This window comes from Camellia sinensis, chromosome 2 (genome assembly GCF_055761805.1).
Source record: "Camellia sinensis isolate YWXY chromosome 2, ASM5576180v1, whole genome shotgun sequence".
In the NCBI taxonomy this organism is placed as follows: Eukaryota; Viridiplantae; Streptophyta; class Magnoliopsida; order Ericales; family Theaceae; genus Camellia; species Camellia sinensis.
Window position 1 is genome coordinate 79,336,324 of NC_138962.1, and position 21,929 is coordinate 79,358,252.

At 37.5% G+C, this 21,929-nt stretch overlaps 1 protein-coding gene across 2 annotated transcripts; it reads left to right on the forward strand.

The window, feature by feature from the left end:
• Positions 1-12,647: 12,647 nt before the first annotated feature.
• On the forward strand, positions 12,648-21,103 carry LOC114323541 (uncharacterized). Of its 2 annotated transcripts, none has more exons than XM_028271146.2 (6): positions 12,648-13,002; positions 19,051-19,129; positions 19,209-19,271; positions 20,446-20,490; positions 20,573-20,629; positions 20,743-21,103. In XM_028271146.2, the coding sequence occupies exons 1-6, from the start codon at positions 12,800-12,802 to the stop codon at positions 20,833-20,835; spliced, it is 540 nt and encodes a 179-aa protein (XP_028126947.1). In that variant the 5' UTR covers positions 12,648-12,799; the 3' UTR covers positions 20,836-21,103. The 2 variants fall into 2 exon arrangements, with proteins under 2 accessions (XP_028126947.1, XP_028126948.1); XM_028271147.2 differs by having other exon boundaries at positions 19,060-19,129.
• Positions 21,104-21,929: the final 826 nt, after the last annotated feature.

A 21,929-nucleotide genomic window follows, 5' to 3' on the forward strand; every position in this document is an offset into this window, starting at 1 on the left:
TTATCAAGAAATCGTTGCACATTGATGTTAGCAAGACCCAATTGTTTGAAAAAGTGAGGAGGTTGAAGAAGAAGTATGAGAACAATGCTAGCAAGAGTAAAATGGGCGAGGATTGGACTTTTTTGAAGGCTCATAAGCAAAAAGCGTATGAATTGTTGAAAAAGATATGGTTTGGTGGAGCTAATTCTGTAGGTGTTGATAGTGCAAAGGTTAATGGGAAAGCAAGGAAGAATCAGAGTGAAAAAGCTATTGCAGCTTCACCAAGGGGTTGATAGTGGGAAGGAAGAAACAGAGATGCAGGTTGAGCCAAGTGCAGGGGTGTCTCTCTCATAATTTAACTTGGTTTTCATTTTCTTCGTCTGTGAATTGTGTATTTTTATGCAACTTGTGTTTAGCTCATATTCATTGTAATTTATGTGACTGAATGGGAATTGGTTCTTGTTCTGTTTTGTTCCTGTGAAATTTTCCTCCTAGATTTGGTCATATTGAATCTGAAATAAGTTTGTTTATGTTTGAACTTTTGCTAAATTTGTTTTCTTGTCAGATTGTTCTGCTTTACTCTTTTGGGAATTGTTTATTCCAAGGCATATTTTGGGAAGTGATTTTGTTTTGGAATTTCTCTGGATTCCCATAATTTCTCTGGATGAGGAAGATGATGAACAAAGAAGATAATGATGAAGGCTTTAGGAATTTCTTTGGAGAGAAATTTCTCTGGACTTCTCATAATTTTCTCTGGACAAAGAAGATGATGAAGGCTTTAGGAATTTCTCTGGAGAGAAATTTCTCTGGACTTCTCAGAATTTCTGTAGACAAAGAAAATGATGAAGGCTTTAGGAATTTCTTTGGGAAGTCTAGAATTTCTCTGGACTTCTCAGAATTTCTCTGGACAAAAAAGATGATGAAGGCTTTATGAATTTCTCTGCACAAAGATAAGGCTTAAGTTAGAAATTTCTTTAGAAAGTCTAGAATTTCTCTGAAGAGTGAAGTCTAGAAAAATTTTCAGAATTTATCTGGATCAGATTTTCTCTGGGCCGAATTTTCTCGGGATCGATGTTAAGGGACCTTAGACATTATGAAAATATTGAGTGTCCTTTATGCTATAAAATTTTAATACTAGGGACCTTAAAAAAAATCCCTTTAAATTAAAGCCTTTGGCTTTCCTTATTTTCCTAAAAATAACAATAACAATAACAATAACAATAACAATAAAATTACATGGTGCATTATCATTTAAAAAAAAAAAGTTAGAGATTTAAATGAATTATCAAATATTTCATATGATATTCATATAGGTGATGGCCATGTAATGTGCATCCTACACTCGTATAAATATTGTATATAAATCTATATTATTATATATATAAAAAAATGAAGCAAAATGTATTGTATTTAAATCTATACTATTGTATAAAATAAGGTGGTGTTTAATAAAGAAGAAGACTGAAAACTAAAAATTAAGTACTGAAAACTGAATACTGAATTTTTTTAACTAGAAAGTTGTTTGATAAAAGTTTAAGTATTGAACTAAAACAAGTCATTCGATACGAATAAGTTTAAATTTAAAATTGTATATTTTAATTTTATATTGTAATGGTGAGTTGGTGATGGTAGAGAAGGCGGTGGCATTGATGGCAATAGTGGTAGAGATATATGGATAGCGGTTGTGGTGATGGTGGAAGGACAATGTCATGGAGATAAAATAGAGGTGGTGGCGGCGGTACCACTACAAGAAATTACAGTTTTGTCGATTAAAATTTTAGTCGCAAAAAGGCTATTTTTAGTCAGTAAAACATTTTGTGACAACAAATTTTCGTCACTAATACATGGTCTAGGAAAGTAATCTACGACTAAAAAACTCATTAGTTAGCAAAAACATATTTGGCAACTAAACTTTTGGTCGTTGAACATATAACTACTGTGACTAAACTATTTGGTAGTCAAAAACGTTAGACGTTAAAAGTACTGTTTCCCGACCAAAACTTTTTTTAGCAATTATATGAATTTGTTGACCAATATTTTTGGTTGCCAAAATTAATGGCATCACAAACTAACATTTAGTCACCAAATGTGAGTAGCAAGGTTTTGAAAACCGAACCGAACCAGCCGATTCAACAGGTCTAAGGTCTGGTCCAAGTATCGTTCAAACTAGAACCGGTTCAACTAAACCAGCCAAGCTCCCATTTTTCCAAAGGGGAGAGTTGAACAAATAACTGCATGGAAGTAGTATAACAAATAACCATCATGCCACATTCAACTTTTGTTTATATTTGGTAAATATATATTTAATACATTTTCTTTCAAACATTACATATAATTAATATATTTTACAAATAATAAATATTGTGGTGGCCAAATATAAAAACTACAATTTGGAGCCAAATGCAAGTCGGTTCTTACTAGTTGACTAATTATGGCTTGCCTCAGCTGATACGGTGTAAATAAGGTGGGCCCCAGTAGGTTGCGGATCATACGGCGTAAATAAGGGCCCAACTGTGGGCAGAGTTTCCATAAATCAAAAGGTGGGCCCCAGAAGAGTATCATAAAAGGAAGAACATCAGCCAGAAGAAAGGTATGTGAGAATGGAGGAAGTAACTTAAAATAGAAGTAAACTAGAGAGAATACTAACTTGTCCATCGGAGTGCTAATTCTAGCACCCCAGACTGGAGTGTTCATTCATTTTCCAGGTAGTAATCAGAGGATCAGCGATGTCTGACTGGATTCTAGAGTATTTCCAAACCACTTTCACCACAATTGGCGCCGTCCGTGGGAATACTCAAATGCATCCATGGCGGGCGTAACAGATAATCCTTCGATAATTGCTGATGACGTTATGCCAAGAGATGACATCACTCCAAGAGACATGCTTGGACAGAAGATTATCACCGCACGATGGGCCCTGAACTTCGACCCTAGCTCAAACCTCACCCTCAACTTCTGTATAAGAGATTGTGTAGACGATCATGGATCAAGGAAAGTAAAATGAATAGTGTCTGGAAGATATGATGGCTGAGAACGAGCTCTTGCGTAAGAATTGGCCTGGAGCTAGCCAAATCCCAATAGGCCGTACACCATGACCAGGGTCGATCTTCTGAAAAGAAGGATGATCGACGACGTCGACGTCAGAAACATGATAATGGCAGTGATTTTGACTCACCATCCCAAGAACCAAGAAAGAAATGATGAGTTGATGAATCCAGCTTATACGAAGGAAGTCCATATGTACGGCACAGGCGAGGGAAAGGCAGTGATGATTCGGATGAAGAAGACAAGCACGACCCTTTCATACGACGTATTGCAAGGGTCGTGTTGCCTAAAAAGTTCAAAGCACCGATGTTCACCCTATTTGATGGAAAATCATATCCCACTTACCATATTCGTCATTATAAACAAACGACGACGTTGCATGCTGATGATGAAGCTCTCATGTGTCGAATGTTTCTAAGTAGCCTAGGACCGTTGGCCGTCAAATGGTACTATAAACTGGAGCCGGCATCAATAAGAACCTTTCATCAACTCCAAAAATCCTTCAGGGCAAGATTCATCACCAACAAAGTTCAGCCAAAGCAAGCCGACTCTCTCTAGGCAATGCAAATTAAACCAGAAGAGACCCTCCATCAGTATTCGCGCTATTGGGAATGTTTCAACCTAGTGGATGATGTCTGCAATGATTCCATGGCCATCACCACCTTTAAGATGGGATTATATCCTGATAGTCCTCTCCATAGTTTACTGACCAGATGGCCATCCAAAACAGTTTGGGCGCTAATGAAGAAAGTTGAGGAATACTGTAAGGTGGATGGCGATGCCCTACGTGCCAAGGCCAGACAGAAAGTCATTAAGTCTGCTATATGTGGTCTAGTTCAGCCGATAAGCTCTGTGCCGTCAAGGAGCCTCGAACCTCAGTCTCAAGCTAAATGAGATAAAAGGCATGATTCGCGCTGTTCAAGCGATCAGTGTTCGCACCGTTCAAACGAACAATATCAAGTTGATAGCAGGCGCACAAGATGTTCGAACAAGAAATATATGGAATTGGAAGAGCCGATCAGTAAGATCCTGTCCAAAGTCCAACATCTTCCGTTCTTTAAATGGCCGTCCAAGATGATGGAGCCTCCTGATACAAGGAGAAGGGATAAGTGGTGTGAATATCACAAGGACCATGGCCATGATATTGACAGCTGTTATGCATTGAATGACCACCTAGAGGAATTGGTACAAGACGTCCGGCTGGCGCAACACGTCCGAAAAAACAATCCATCGATTATGGTAGCCCTACGACTGAATTCACCTCCACTTGGTGTAATTCACATGATATATGGCCTACCGTAATCAGCCGAGGTACATACAATTCAGTTGCAACCTAGCATGTCCAAGCCAATCACATCAGCCAAACAGCCCTATGAAACAGGGAGGATTAGCTTCGATGAAACTGACTTAGATAGAGTAACTCTCCCCCACGCTGATCCTTTCATCGTCGAGCTACGCGTAAACAAATTCATAATCGAATGTGTTCTCATCGATCAGGGAAACACTTCATAAGTAATGTATTACAAGACATTTGTTAAACTTGGCTTCACTGACTCAGATTTTTTGCCGGCCGATTACCCATTGTTCGGCTTCAACGCTAACCTCGAATATTCTTTGGGTAAGATCACACTACCAGTACAAGTGGGCACCAGATCAGTAAATATAGAATTTTTTATCGTCAAACTTCCGTCACCGTTCAATCTTATCATGGGAAGGACTTGGTTGCATACTATGCAGGCTATGCTGAGCACCTACCATCAATTACTCCTCTATCCAATTGAGTATGGCATTGAACAAATTCGGGGTTCTTAGAAATCGACGCAGGCATACTACCTTATTACTACTACAAAGAGGCCAAAGGAACTTGAAGTGAATTCGATTGAAGTACCGGATTGAGAGAGCCTCGAGGAAATTGGGAAAATCCCCAGCGAAAAGGCAACTGAAGACCTTGATCGGATCGAAATCAATGGGAGTCCTGAAAAATTCTTCATGATCGGCACTTCCCTGAGCAAAGTTGATAGACGCGAGTGGGTATCCTTCTTACTTGGCAACCTCGACGTGTTTGCGTGGACACCATACAAGATGTCGGGGGTGGATCCAGTTGTGGCCCAGCACCGTTTAAACATTGATCCAAAATGTAAGCCAATCATTCAGAAAAGTCGACGGTCAGCCGCGAAGCATGCTGCGGCTGTTGTTGAAGAAGTTGGCAGATTGCTTGATGCTGGGGCAATTTGCAAAGTAACTTACCCCATATGGTTGTCCAATACCGTGGTTGTAAAGAAGAAGAATGGATCTTGGCGCGTTTGTGTGGATTTCACAGATTTGAACAAAGCTTGTCCTAAGGATTATTTTCCCCTTCCCAGAATCAACCAACTCATAGACACAACAGCACATCATCAACGCATAAGCTTCTTGGACGCCTACAGAGGTTATCACCAAATTGCCATGCATCTGAAGGATCAAGAAAAGACCGCATTCCTCACCCCAAGAGGAATCTATTGTTACAAGGTCATGCCTTTCGAGCTGAAGCATGAGGGGGCAACTTACCAGAGACTGGTTAATGCTATGTTCAAGGAACAGCTCGACCACACCATGGAAGTATACATCAATGACATGGTAGTGAAATCCAAGGAAAAGAACGCCCATCTAGCCAATTTGGTAGAGACCTTCGACATTCTATGAAAGTACATGATGAAACTGAACACCTCGAAATATGCATTTGGCATTGAATCCGGCAAGTTTCTCGGCTATATTGTCAACCATCGCGGAATAGAAGCCAACCTGAGGCAGATCATAGTAATTCTAGAACTTGGCTCTCCTCAATCGGTCAAAGAAGTTCAAAAGCTTATGGGAATGGCTGCTGCACTCAATAGGTTTATCATCCGTTCCACAGATCACTGCCAACAATTCTTTCACACACTTCGACGGGGAAAAGCTTTTGAATGGACCCCTGAGTGCCAGGCCACGCTGGACGACTTGAAAACTTATCTTCTATCAGTACCACTCTTGGTAACCCCCTCAACAGGTGATCTTCTCATTTTTTATCTGGTGGTATCTGACTGGGTAGTCAGCGCCGTACTATTAAGGGAAGAACTCGGGAAGCAACGACCAGTTTACTATGTAAACAAGGCAATGGTTGACGCTGAAACACGATATGTACCACTGAAAAAGCTCATCCTTGTTCTCGTGATGGATGCAAGAAAATTGATGCATTATTTTCAGGCTCATACCATAGGGGTACTAACGGACTATCCCCTCCGGTCAACGCTCCGTAGCGCGAAAGCATTAGGGCAAGTTTCAAAATGGGCTTCAGAACTCAACCAGTATGATATTCAATTTTTGCCTAGAACTGCCATCAAGGGGCAAGTGCTCACTGACTTTTTAGCCAAATTCACGGGATGCCATGCCGACTTCAAGTCCGATCAAGTGTAACCTAAACCCAACTGGCGAATATATGTTGGAGAAATTTGGCAGATGTACTGTGACGAATCATCCAACCAATGCGGTAGCGGGGCAGGCGTAGTAATCATGACTCCGAAGGGGGAATAATCGAGTAGGCAGTCAAGCTCAGCTTTGATGCATCAAATAACGAAGCCGAATACGAAGAATTGCTAACCGGCCTTCGTAACGCACTTCACCTTGGTGCATAGCGGTTATTTGTCTTCTGTGACTCGAAGTTAGTCATCAACCAATTGAAAGGGAAATATGCAACTAAAAATGACCACATGGCAGCCTATGTAAAAATGGCAAATTCCTTGCTCACAAAATTTGACCACCATGAGTTGAATCAGATAACCGGGGATCAGAACACACATGCAGATGCCCTTGCTTGCCTAGCCTTCACCATTAACTCAGAGGTCAAACAAACAATCGAAGTAGGATACATCCCAGAGTCGAGCATCACTATTGAACTGGTTCAGATTAACATTATTTAACTAGGACCAAGTTGGATGGACCCAATCGCTGCATTTCTTTCCTCAGAACAGCTCCCAATGGATAAGAAAGAGGCCCACAAGCTGCGAAATAAAGCCATGCAATATTATTTGGATCTGCAGGGAAAACTTTACAAAAAATCACTCTCTAGGCCATACCTGGAATGTGTTTGCCTAGACAAAATTGAAGAACTCTTGGCCAAAATACATGAAGGTAGCTGTGGCACCTACTCTGGAGGACGTTCATTAGCCCACCGAGCTGTAACGCAGGGGTATTATTGGCCAACTATGAGAACAGATGCCGAGAGCTACATAAAGAAGTGCGAATGATACCAAAAGTTTTCCCCACTAACTCATCTACATGCCGAAGAATTAAATTCCATCACTAGTCCTTGGTCGTTCGCTCAATGGGGACTTGATATTGTCGGACCATTACCACGGGCTCCAAGGAACAAGCGATTCCTGATCGTCGCAACAAATTATTTTACAAAATGGGTTGAAGTAGAGGCATTAATAGATATTCGAGATGTCGATGTTAAACGTTTTGTATGGAAAAATATTATAACACGATTCGGCATATCGAGGGCACTTGTCTTCGACAACGACACCCAATTCGATAGTAGCGTCTATTAGGAATTATGCAACACGTATGGTATCCGGCCCTACTTTTCCTCGCCAGCATATCCACAAAGCAACGGTTAGGCTAAGGCCTCCAATAAAGTGATCCTGAGCGGCATCAAGCAACGATTGGAAAAGGCCAAGGGTAGGTAGGTTGAAGAATTGCCTAGTATGCTATGGGCTCATCGCACTACTCCAAGGAAATCTACTGGAGAAACGCTGTTCGCTTTGTGCTTTAGGACACAGGCTATTATCCCTCTTGAAATCGGCTTGCCCACACTAAAGTCTAAGGGTTTTGACATGGGCCGTAATGACATGATGTTGGCCTTAGATCTGACTTTGATTGAAGAACACCGAGATTGTGCTCTTGCGTCTATGGCGAGGTATCAGCAGCAGCTCGCCAAATCATATAACCAGCGTGTACAGTTGCGTCGTTATATACCTGGAGTGCTGGTCCTCAAGAAAGTGCTTCCTAATGCTAAGAATCCGGCAGACGGTAAATTAGGCCCCAACTAGGATTGTCCCTATCAGATTGATTCGATTGCCGGAACAAAGGCATATCAGCTTTCAAACATGGCTAGCAGAAGTTTGCCACGCCCCTAGAATTCCACACATTTGCGTAAATTTTATCATTTAGCCAACTTGTACGGCGTGCTAGTTTCTAATTTTTGATGTTATATTAGCATGTAAACATCTACGAATTCTGTAATGTAATGCTCTTTTTTATCGTCGTCTCGTTAGTAATGGTTGAATAATGAAAAAGCCTCCAAATTCGGAGCGCCCTTCGTGGATATCACGATTGGCCAATGCAAAAAGCCTTCGAATTTGGAGCACCCTTCGTGCATGATCACGTTTGGGTCGAATAAGCTTCCGAATTTGGAGCGCCCTTCATGGATATCTCAATTGACCAATACAAAAAAAGCCTCCAAATTCAGAGCGCCTTTGTGCATGTTCATGTTTAGGCCAAATAATCCTCTGAATTCAGAACGTCTTTCGTGGATATCACGATTGGCCAATGCCAAAAGCCTCTAAATTCAAAGCACGCTCTGTGCGTGATCACGTTTAGGCTGAATAAGCCTCTGATTTCGGAGCACTCTTTGTGGATATCACGATTGGCCAATACAAAAAAAAAAAAAGCCTCCAAATTCGGAGCGCCATGTTCACGTTTGGGCCAAATAATCCTCCGAATTCGGAGTGCCCTTCTTGGATATCACGATTTGTCAATACAAAAAAGCCTCTGAATTTGTAGTGCCCCTCGTACATGTTCATGTTTGGACCAAATAAACCCCCCGAATTCAGAGTGTCCTTCGTAGATGTCAAGACTGGCGAACATGACTCCGAACTCAGAATGCCCTTCGTGCATAACCATGAACGGCCAAGTAATCCTCCGAATTTGGTGCGTCGTTTGTATTTAGTAATACGGCTTCGTGGGCCAACATGTAATTATCACAAGTATATACAAGCATTAAACAAACCAATATGACAAATATTTATTTATTTCATCAAAAAGGTACAAATACACGGCTCTCGACAGATTCACAAATATAATAGCATGTCTTAATAGCTAAGTATTCTCAGGCTCGGCACCCTCTTCGTCGTCAATTTTTTCGGCATCGTAAGCTTCGAAGGGAAACTTGTAATTATTAAATAGAGATGAGGCCAAATCGATGCCCGCAGCTTGCAGAGCCTTGTCCATCCATGCTTGAAACCATGATTCTCGCATCGGCAAACATCATCCGCCAACTTTCCCCTAGTCTTTTGGATACCGATCTTTCTGCCGTAAAAAAAGCCTTCATTATAGGCCCGCGTTCTTATCACCTCTTGTGCGAACATGCTTACCGTATCTCAATCAGCTATGGCATGATCAAGCAAGCGCTGGTTTATTCTGTCCATCACAACCGGGTTCGTCTGGCCACTGATTGAGACTTGGTTGCCTTGGCTTTTTTTACAAAATAATGGTATAATAATTTAGTCGGCCACCTAGCTCCCCTTTTTGCCTCAACATTGGGTCTTGGTGATCATCTCTTTCGCCAAATTCCCAGTTGCCATTGATGGCAACCATGACATCATCAACCCTCTTTCCTGAGCTGGTAAGCATGGCCACCAAGTGATGATCAATGTCTTTAGCTCTCGGGAAATAACAGCCCTGCCGACCGAACAACTTCGCCATGACGTAACAATACCGGATAGCTGGGATTCCTAGGTTAAGTCCTAACCGCCTATTCAACTCCACTATTCGCATGATTATGCGGTAAAAATTCACGTTAGGTTGAGAAGGAATAAGACCCCAATAACATAGGACCGACCTAAGAAAGGAATGGAGGGGAAATCGAACTCCATCCTCAGCGATGGACAAAAGGGAGAAAATAATGGTGTTCGTATCAGCCCGTTCCATGTCTAACACACTGTCTACAACAAGCGACAGGTGTACGTCGTTTGGAATCGAAAAATGACGACGGAAGGCTGAGACTCGATCTTTTGATATGAGGGCTTTCAAATGTCTCGCCATTGAAGACGGAATATGAACCAAACGTATACTAAATAAAAACAAAACAAGCAAGGGACTGGAATGAGAATTGAAAGAAAAGAGAGAAGGGAACTTACAGGTTGAAGGAGATAATGAACAGTAGAAAGTAGAATCACAGAGGTCGCAAAGAAGGTCGATGAAATGGATGCCAGAAGAAGTCGCAAGTCTCTTGAGCTAAAAAATATACGAAAGAACAGTTTTCAATTCGAACATTAAATGATTGTCAAAAGCGAAGGGGGCGGAAGTTGAAATGATTGCGATATGGCGTCTGTTCTGACGAATCAGTACCGAAAGGAGTGCAACTGCCGTATTTCTGATTTTCAAAGATTTGGCTGGCTTGAAAGCAAGTCTACCAAACATGCCAATCATCATAATCTATACTCAGATGTTTAGGAGACAATCGTGGTGGCCGAATATAAAAGGTACAATTTGGAGCCAAATGCAAGTCTGCTCTTACCAGCCTACTAATTATGGCCCGCCTCGGTCGATACGGCGTAAATGAGATGGGCCTAGTAGGTTGCGGATCATACGGCGTAAATGAGAGCCCAACTGTGGGCAGAGTTTCCATAAATTAGAAGGTGGCCCCCAAAAGAGTATTATAAAAAGAGGAACATCAGCCAAAAGAAAGGTATATGAGAATAGAGGAAGTAACTTGAAATATAAGTAAACTAGACAGAATACTAACTTGTCCGTCAGAGTGCTAATTCCGACACTCCCGACCGGAGTGTTTATCCATTTTTCAGGTAACAATCAGAGGATCAGCGACGTCTGACTGGATTCTAAAGTATTTCCAAACCACCTTCACTACAAATATAAATATGTTTATGTAATTATAAATTAATCTTAAATTTTAAAAATAATTTAAATAAATGTATCTTAATTCTTATGTTATTATTAAATAATTTTTAATATATGTGTAAAATAATTATGACATCATAGTTTGATTTCGGCTCGACCCGACAATTGAACCAGTGACCAGTCCACTTGATTCTTTTTCTGCTTCGCTCGTCAGTTCGATTTTAAAATATTAGTGAGTAGTGAAATACTGACTAACAAATTTAGTCACTAAAAGTATTAGTTGTTTTCCCAAGCAATTACTTGGTCGCCAAAGAGGAAAAATCAATTTTTTCCCCTACTACAGGTTTTGGTCGCCACATAATACAATAGGTATGCTAACTATGAAAACGACGTCAGTTTGATATCCACAACCGAAATTCATTAGCCGCTAAAAAAATTTGGCTTTTTTTTTTTTTTTCCTTCACATTCTCGCTTCTAGATTTCATGATCCATATTTCAAATTAGTCATAGAACAAAATAATTTTGCCACTATATCACATTAGTCATGGAAAATCAAAACTATTGGATAATATTTTTTGATTTGGTTAGGAAATATGTATTTTTCTCGACTTAGGACTCGTTTGGTAACATCACTTTTTAGCCTAAAAGTCAAAAAGTCACTAAAAGAACCAAAATGCTAACAACCTATACAAAAAAGTCAAAGATTTCATTTTCTCTTTACTTTTTGCACATCTTTTCATAAAAAATCAAAAAGTCATTCCAAATATATTAGTTTTTTTACATTATATTTTAGTCAAAAAATTTAAAAGTTACTAAAAAAGTCTGTTTCCAAACGAGGTCTAAAAAATATTTAGTCAACAAAAGAATAATTTCTTGTAATAGGTGTAATGATGGTGGTTATTATGGTGGTAGTTACGGCAATGGTTGTAGAGGTGGATGGTTGTAGTAGTTGTAGTGATGGTAGTAATAACAATGACGACTATGGTGGTAGTTTGGTGGCAGTGGTAAAATGATGGTGATACATATGATAATAATGACAATGGTGATGAAAGTGGTGGCAGTGACAGTGGCAGTGGTAGCGGTGGCATGATGGTGATGGTAATGGTTGTGGTAGTGATGGTAGTAGTGAGTTTATAATAGTATATATCGACAATTATGTTTAGTATTTATAAATTCAGTCAAAATTAAGTAAGTTTCATATGATTTCAAATTTTCTTAATTTTTAGCCTACATGTTAAAAATTACTTAAATTTTTAAATGATATTAATTATGGTTATGAAACAGATTTAATTAATTATCACTCAATATATTCAATTTCAAATATTTAATCACATCATCAAACATTCCCTAAAGCTGACATTAACTTAGTGTCATAAAACATTTCTCTATTAAAAAATAAATAAATTATGTAAATGATAAGAATAAATTACAAATATACCTCTCTCAAGGTAGGCTTATGATTTGCCCCTTGTGATTATGAAAGTTACATCCCGCCCTTTGAAATTTTTAATGTTATAACAATTAGTTATTTTATTAATAAATTATTAAATTAATTAATAATTTTTAATGATGTCAAAAATTATTTTAATTAATAATTCTAATTTATCATTGTATAGGAAAGAAGTTAGTAATTTTATTTTTTTAGTTAAAACTATTAACTAAATTTTTTTAATAATGAGATATTTGTAGTTTTTTAACATAAAACAATATGTATTATAAATAAATCGTAGAAAGTACATTGGCAATTTGTCAAAAATGGATAGATAAATAAACGCACAATACAATACTGTTTAATTATTATTTTTTTCCTTATTACTACAATTCAATCATTTAAAACATTAGATATCCTCCCCATCCAAAAGGAGTGCAAGGCTGGTCATCGTCTCCTCGCTTCTCATCCATGGCCGCTTCATCGTCTTCCGCGTCGTCCTCCGCCTCCGATCCGTCATCTCCTTCCCACCACCGCCGCCGCCGCCTCCGCCGCCGTGACAAAGATAGAGACAAAGACACTCTGAAGGTTCGCAAGAAGAGCCGCTCCCACATGAAGCGTCGTCGTAAGCGTCACTCCGACAGCTACTCCTCTTCATCGTCCGACGATTACAGGTTTCTCTCAAACTCAACTTTGATCTAATCGCTCTATGACTATCGGTTTAGATCTATGTATTCTATATTGTCAATTAAGATTAGTCTTTCATGTTTATTTGAATCTAGGGTTTCATATTCTAATATATATATGTTTTCTTCAAACTATTGAAGCTTTAAACTTGTTCTTTTTGATTACGTGGAATATGAGTTTCGTCAATTGAGATTTGAGATCAGTTTATATCTTTGTATAATAAATAGCTACATTAATTGAGATTAACCTTTCTTGTTTATTTGAAATTTATATTACCAGATGGAAATCTGTTTTGTTAATAATAATTCAAACTTTTTTGTGCTTCAGGAGTTTTTTAAGTTTATTAATGATTTTACTTATAGTTTCAGTTTTGATTTTTGTTGCTCTAATGTTTTTAACTATCATGACCAAGGTTTTAAAAAGCGGCCGCAACCATTACGTAACGCCGTTACGTAACGGTTTTGGCGGTTACCGCCACCCGTTACGGCCGCTTTTGTAGTGTGATTGAAATTCACAGGTGTGTCGGCCGTAGCGGCTGCCGTAGCGGTCGTAATGGTGCCGTAACAGCCGTAACGGCCTGTTACACACCGTTACGTAACGGTTCCAAACTATTTTTTTGAAAAAACATACAAAAAAAGCTGAAAATTGGGGAAGAGGGATAGAGAGAAGGGGGAAGATAAAGAGAGAAAATGGAGGAGTAAGAGAGAGAGAGAGAAGAGGGAAGATGAAGAACATATTAATGATTTGTTGAAGTTGTAAGACCCATGCTATTCTATTTAGTTGCTATTATTAAACCATTTTGCTTGTGTGTGTCTATCTATGTATTGTTTAAAAATAATAATAATAATAAGTGTGGTCATTATCTATTTGGCTTGGGATATATATATATATATATTTAGGCTCTTATTTATTCTCTTTCTTTTGTCATTGTTTATCTTATATATAATAGTTAGTGATTGATTTTTTGTATAATATAAAGTTATTAATTATTAAAATAAAATGTAAAAAACTCAATTTACAGTGATTTAAAAATATGAAATATATCGGATCATACTTAAAAATTTACAAAAATTAATTAATATTTATTTTTAATCCAATAAATATGATCATGGAAAAAAAATATGCGTATCGGTAAGTTTTTTTCAAATTGTGCGAAAAATAAAAAAATTCACAGTTTCGGTTACCGCAACCGTTACACTACGGCCTTTACACCCTGCAACCGCAACTGCGTCACCGCCACCGTTACGGCGACCGCAACCGCTTTTCAGAATCTTGATCATGACATACATATATTGATGCATACCAGAAGTAATTAACAGAGAAAATAAAAACATACAGAAGGTAGAGAGAGAGAGAGAGAGAGAGAGAGAAAGAAGATCAATTATCACATAAATCTACAATTTGACACTCATGATAATGCCTTCTTATACTGTAACTAACTCATTCACTAACTCAACTAACTCTATCAACTCAACTAACTCTTCTAACTAACTATTGCTTACTTATCAACTAACTAATTCTCCACTTGTATCATTCCATCCCCCTTAACCCTGTTTTTGGTTAGGAGATTTGATAAATGATTTAGAAAAAAAAGAGAAATGGTGCGTGAAATTGAGTGAAATGTAAGTATATTTTATTCATATTTCACCTACCTTCTCCCTTTCCCTTTACAAGCCCTTTTATAAATCTCCCAACTAAACACAGCATAAAACAACCTTGCCCTCAAGGTTGGGGCGCTTATCTTCTTGGAGTTTCAGAGAAAATTCGAACCAAGCTAACAATTTGTCCAAACTATTGCCCAACTGAATTTGTTGACGGTAATGAACACAAAGTATCAAAAAATGATGGAGCATGCAATAAACATTCCAAGCTTCAAAGTACTGCTGACACATGGACTTCTTGTAACTTCAATTCACCACATAAGCATATTGAATGAAATTTATTTAAGGAACCTCAAGAGGTTGCACCAGGGATGCCTATTGGAAGTTGCAGTACCAATTTGTTTTGTTGCAACAACAGTATTGAAGAGTGCAGACAATCTAGAAGAATAGTGTCTGTATAAATTTTTCTTTTGAGAGATTATGATGTTTCATAGTTCTATTATGTCTAATTGAGATGTCAAGTTTACCAGTTGTTTTGGAAGACAATCTAGAAGTTTTTTGGTACTAAATTGAAGTTTTTCTCAACCTTTCACCCTCAGATTGATGGTTTAACTAAGGTAATTAATTGTAGCTTGGGTTATTTGCTTAGATGTCTAGTGTGTGACAAGTTGGGTATTTGGGAGCAGTTGCTTATAACGATTTGGTTAATTGATTTACTGATAAGAGTCCATTTGACATAGACTATAGTTTATCTCCTTGCTAGTCCATTGACCTCATCGTTGTACCACCTGATTCTCATCCTTCTAATTTTTTTTTGCTCTAAGTAGTTAAATAATAAACTTGATACTCAACTTAGGAATCAAGTAGTTAATGAAGGTGACTATGTTATGCCATGGGTTCATCTTTAGCATAAACCTAATGCTATGTTGGTTGGGGGATTTAGGGATGAATTTGGAAAGGAAAAAGTATATTTTATTCACATTTCACCTACAATTTTCATTTCCCTTTCCAAATCCCTCATCAAATTCTCCAATCAAACATAGCATAAGCATTCCTTAAAAAAAAATTCATACTAGAGTTATTAAGTAAAGCCAATGACATCATCCATCGGCTTGGGCCTGGTGCATATTTACTCGAGTTACTGTCTGATATGATCATATGAGCATTAGAGCACCTCTAATAGCTGAGCATTATTGCCTAACTCATTCAATAGCCAAAAAAAAAAAAAAATGCCAAACTTATATTTTAGTATGCTACAATGGCCAAAATGCTATATTTTGGCAATTTTGTTCCAATGGCGCAAATGCCATTTTTGGAGAACTTAAAAGTAGAGTTCCTGTCAAATTTTGACATTGACAACTCAAATGGCAGACCACTAGAGATCTTCCGGTTTTCAATATGAAGGATTTCTTTTCTTACTAGGGCACATTCAAGCCTTCCATAGTGCATGCATCTGTTTCTACAAGGGAGTTTTTACGTCTTCTGTACCAATGCCTCCCTGCATTTTACATAAGATTTATCAAGTTGAGAATGTGCTTGAGGCTTGAATATTAGTTCTTTCAATGGCAGCTTTAGAGTACCTTGTCCGGTAGAAGGAATGCTTCTGCGATGTTAATTGGACCATAGATGAGGAGTTGTGTCCTCGAAGAGCAGTATTACGGTTGCCACTCTTCAGAGTCAGAATTCTTCTATGCTGAGAAGAAATGGTGGAGATTGTAGGAGACCCACCCTTCTATATGAGTCTAGGAAGGATGATTCTACCTTGACTAATTTTTATTTGGGATTAATTTTAAGAATTAATTATATAATGTCGTTTGTTTTTTAATTTATTGTGTAGTTTCGTAGTTGGGACCTTGTGGTTTGCCTATAAATTACTAGGCTTATTGTTATTAGGAACTACCTTTGGTATTGAGATTAATTCTAATTTAGAAAATTGCTATTTTTTTTTTCCCCCTCTTAACTTTGCTTGTTCAAATCTCATCTGCCGTTTGGTATTAGTTTTCCATATTTTTTTGGTGTTATTGTACCTGAAATGCCACTTGCTTTACAAGCATTTTCCTGAGTTTGTATTCTAAGAGGGCTACCTTGCTGGGAGGATATGAGTTTTATAGAATACAATGAGTTGTAGGATCAGAATTGGGAAACATATAGATGGGTCCATTACATCCTTGTGGTTTTAATTTTGCATGAAAGCAGTATTTTGATGTTTTGTAATTTTCATTATACTAACAAAAATGCAGTAATTTTCTAAGTTGAAGGTGTGGTGAAAAAAAGGGTTAGAAAATGTTATATTGATGTGATTAGAGATATGTATGAAGATGTGGTGACCACTATTAGATCGCTTGTTGGCGAGACGAGTGAATTTCCAATTACTGTAGGGTTACATCAAGGATCAATCTTAGGTCCTTATCTTTTCGCTTTAGTTATAGATGAGTTGATACGCAATATTCAGGATGATGTGCCATGGTGTATACTTTTTGCAGATGATATCATGTTATTGGATGAGAGTAGAAAATAAGTTAATACTAAGTTGGAGATTTGGAGAAAAGCACTTAAATCTAAAGGATTTAGGATAAACAGAACTAAGACAGAGTATATGAAGTATAATTTTAGTAACAATTACAATGGAAACAGAGGAGAAGTGAAGATTGAGAACTAAAAACTACCTAAGAGTGAACATTTTCGTTATTTAGGATCAATTATCACAATGGCTGCGGAGATTGGAACGGATGTGGTCCATATAATTAAGGCGGGATGACTTAAGTGAAGGAGTGCATCTGGAGTACTGTGCGATAAACGAGTACCCATTAGATGAAAAGGGACGTTTTATAGAACGGTTATTAGACAAGTGATATTGTATGGGACAGAATGTTGGCAACTAAGAAATAATATGTAGATAAGATGAGTGTTACTGAGATGAGGATATTAAGGTGGATGTGTGGCAAGATTATAAAGGATAGCGTTAGGAATGAGTATATTCAAAAATGGGTAAGAATATTATCGATAGAAGATAAGTTGAGAAAAAATAGATTGAGATAGTTTGGTCATATACAATGCAGACCAATAAAGGCAGTAGTAAAGAGATGCGATACAGTGACGGTAGATAGTGGTGATAGGGGAAGGGGTAGGCCTAGATTGATGTGGACTAGTGTAGTAAATAGAAATATGAATCTCCTTAATTTGACTAATGAAATAGCCTTAGATAGAGTCGAGTAGAGAAGAAGGATTCATGCAGCCGACCTCATTTAAAGGGACTTAAGTCCTGGCTTGGTTTGGTTTGGTTTGGTTTGGTTTGATTTCTTGCCTATGATCACTACAGGATGTAATAGCTTAGAGCTGTTCTTCAATTAAGAACTTGTTTACTTTGTGGGAAGTTAACTTTCTATAGCTATCTAGGGTCCGGACATGATTTCACGTTGTATCATCTTATCATTTGTGGTGCTTGTGCTATGTGCGTTAATCTGTTCTTAGGGATTTTTCTGAACTTTCGAAGCTTCATTTGGATTTTATGTGCAATTCTCTTTCCATAGGTGTGATGCTCTGGGAATCTATCCCTAATTCCTAGTTTTAGAAGTGATTTCTAAAGATCTTCCTCCTGATTTCTACATCTTAAAGCATTTAAACTCCAAAACCATATTTGCACTTGTCCCAAATTCAGCCCTCAAGTGTCATAGTTTCTCAACTTTAGCACCCTAGCTTGCTAAATATCAAAAAAACCACAAGGTTATTGTTCACCGATACTGTCCACAGTGCCCAAAGTGTTTCTTTGCTTGCCATAGTGTTTCTAGTTCTAAGCCATCCATAATTGTATAATGGATATTTTTTAATATTGTAGATGAGCACCTACCAAGAACTATTGTTCAATCGGTTTTGATTAACCAAACCAAATCGGACCAAACCTGAAGCCCCATCGAATGAGATCGGTTACATGAATCATTCTTCTCCACTTAATTCTTCAATTGGTTTTGATCAATTTGTTAATTAATTACGACAACATTATTATTATTAGTGCAAGGAAATGAGTTTCAGTTACTAGAAGCTTGATTTAACAAGAGGCATATGTAAATATTTTCAAGAGTGAAAGGTGGATATGGAAGGCACGGATAATGTCATGAAAACTAGGTCCGTGAGGTAATACTGTTCTGAAGCATGCTTCGTTAAAAACTTTAGATGTTTTGTGCTTCCTGTTTCCAATGCATAACTGAAAATCTCTCTTAAAGCAATGAACATTTCGCATACAGCTGAATCCATAGTCATTATAACTGTATGAGCATCCCTCTCTCACGCTCTGGGGCCCACCCATGCGAGGGGAAGGGAAATAGGAATTTGCTGTATTTGTATTAAATTCTTTTCGTTATCTAGCATAGAGATAGAGCAGAGAAAATGGTGTTTATTTGGTTACTGACATTATTTTCTTAACATGAATTGATATAGTTGCGACAGTTCTTCTGACAGTGAACATGAAGCATCTAATCACACAAAGAGACACAAACAGAATGACAGGCCTAAGAAGGTGGTTTATCAGAACTTCTTTGCCACTCATTATATTTCCTGTTTGGAAAATAGGGTCATTTACTTTCTTTGCTTTACAGAACAAGGAAAAGGACAAGGGGAAGAGTCATCGACACAAACGCCATAAGCATAAAGTTAAAGAGGTTGGTCACTAATCTCTCTGTAGCTTCTTTTGTCTCTACACTATTTTATTTATTTTTTTAATCCTTATTGTAAACCATATTCTTAGTCTTAGAATGGTATAATATCTTTTGAAATCAATCACATTGTTTTGAAGTTTCATAGGGGTTTTGTCAACGTAACTTGACAAATTGAAGAAAAGTTATGCAATGGGGAAACAGAAAGGACTGTTAGGAATTGACTGTAGGATTGTTGTAATGGTGAAAGGAATATGCTAAGAAGCGTTGACACTTCTATCTGTGTCGGACACTGACACTCTTAGGACACGTGTCCAACACTCTTCAAAACGCGTCCTATTTTTTAATTTTTTTTAAGGACCCAGACACTCTTTGGACACTTACAAGACACACGTGTCAATCGCTTAAGCACATGTGTCTACCGATTAGACACATGTGAAACTAATTATAAGTTTAAATAAAACAACTTAAGATACAATAATAAAATAAAATCTATATAAATTTATAGGAATTAGTGTCATATTGCATTTTTATTATCTTTGAATGATATATTTATATATATAACAAATAATAAATATATAAAATTATATATTTCATGTGTGTCTTACGCGTGTCGTGTCCTGCATTTTTTGAAAATTAACGTGTTGACGTGTCTGTGTCGTATCCGTGTTGTGTCACGTGTCCGTGTCCATGCTTCTTAGGGAATATGTAAAAGCATATGTTGGTTGGGGTTTTTGGGTTAGCTTGTATGTGAATGGGCCTTCATTAACATAGTTTTTAGTTGAAACTACTTCTGGACAATCATTTTCCAAGGAATTTTATACAAAATTGTTCCATGAAGTTTTGGAGTTTCATGTGAGTAATGCATTCAGCGAATTATTATTACTTTTACAATAATCTTTTTTGATGTGTATTTATTTTTACTGCTACTATTTTCATTGCTGCAACTTGCTATTGTTTCTAGTATTAGGGTGTCTTCATGGTTACGTCACACAATCTTATAGAGTGTTTGATGTATCATATTCCATATAAGAGGTGCTTATAATACTTTCTGCTTTTCCATGGAATGGCTCTTCGAAATTGGAGCTGGGGTCTGTAACATGTTGATTGGGTGCTTCGTTGATTTGCCTGGATGATGTTTCTGCCTCGGGTTTGACCTGGCAATCGGAGCCATCTACAGAAGCAGCAGGATGAGAGGAGTAGCAGCCCTGTACAGCTGTCGAAGGTTTTAAATTGCACTTAATAGATTAAAAAATTTCAAAATTTCCACTTCATTTGCAGTAACTTTGTTATTTCACCATATCCAGTTTCTAGGTCGCGACAAAGAGGATGGTGTCCGCCGCAGTGTTGTCTCTGGAAAGAAGGTAAGGCTGTTTGCTAATATTTGTTCAATGACCTTGTTGAATATTTCATGTATGGAGATGATGAACGTCTTTGGATTGTTTGTTTATTTTTTTGTCTTTGGATTGTTTGTTAGATTCTGTTGAAGCTTGACAAATCGAAGGAGGACAAGTTGGCTGAAAATAATCGAAACGAATTGCTGAAATTCTTGAATGCTAGTTATGATTGAATTGAAGTTGCAAACATTTTGAAGTGAATGAGGGAATTGGTGAAATTGCTGCACATCTCAAGGGAAAGATCATTAATCTTCAGTAATGTTGATTGAATTATGGTTGCATGGAGTCCCATAATACTGTGTTTGCCACTGCATTATGGTATAACAAACTGGTTCTTTGCAGCCTCGCTTGGTTGGTTGGTTAGTTGTATTATACTTTATAAGATTTGAAGTTATTCTGTTACTCTATCATTGTTTTGATAATTAAAATACTTATTATCTATTTGTATTTTTTGACCATAACAAGATTTAGTTTTAATGAGATTGTCCTGCCGATCTCCCTTGATTTTTCAGTTTACTGGAAATTGTAATGAGAGGAAACACAGCGTGAATTAGGCTTGGGTGGTTTCTTATGCAGTATAATAAGAATAAAAAAGAACTTTTCTGATGATTTTTTCCCGTTTGATTTTATAATTTTTTTTTTTCAATTTGGAGTCATAAGAGCATGTGATAAACCTAGTGAACTGCTGTGGGATCCTTAAAAGTCAACGAAAACCACCTCTCCTAAGCCAGATAATTTATGTTCAATGTGGTATATTGATGAAAAAAAACAAAAACCATCACTACCACCACGACGGAGCATTGGACATTCCCTCTTAAGGGCGGAGATGGAAGCCTCAACATATTTCCGTTCGGACTAGCAGGTGGAGGAATATTACGTATCTGGTAATTGATGAGGGGAAAGTGAAATCCGGCTACGCCTTGCCCTATTACCATTTTTACTTTAATTCAGATCAAATAATTTTGATCTTATAAATCTAAGGAAAATTTTCATTTCCTGGTCCATAACTGATTAAAATTATTGCCAATATTTTTTTATTTTAAAATTTTAGAAAAAATAGAAACAAGAAAATTAGAACTTCTAATTACATGATAGTTATAGGACATTGATGAAATGAAAAGGAAATCTTTTTGAACAATAAAAAACTTTTATTTTTAGATTGGCCACATGGAGTCAAGTGTAATTAACACACACAGAAATTACATTGTTAAAATGACAATTTGAGCCATGGTGTCCATGTTATCGGAGGGGTAGAAATTAACAAGTG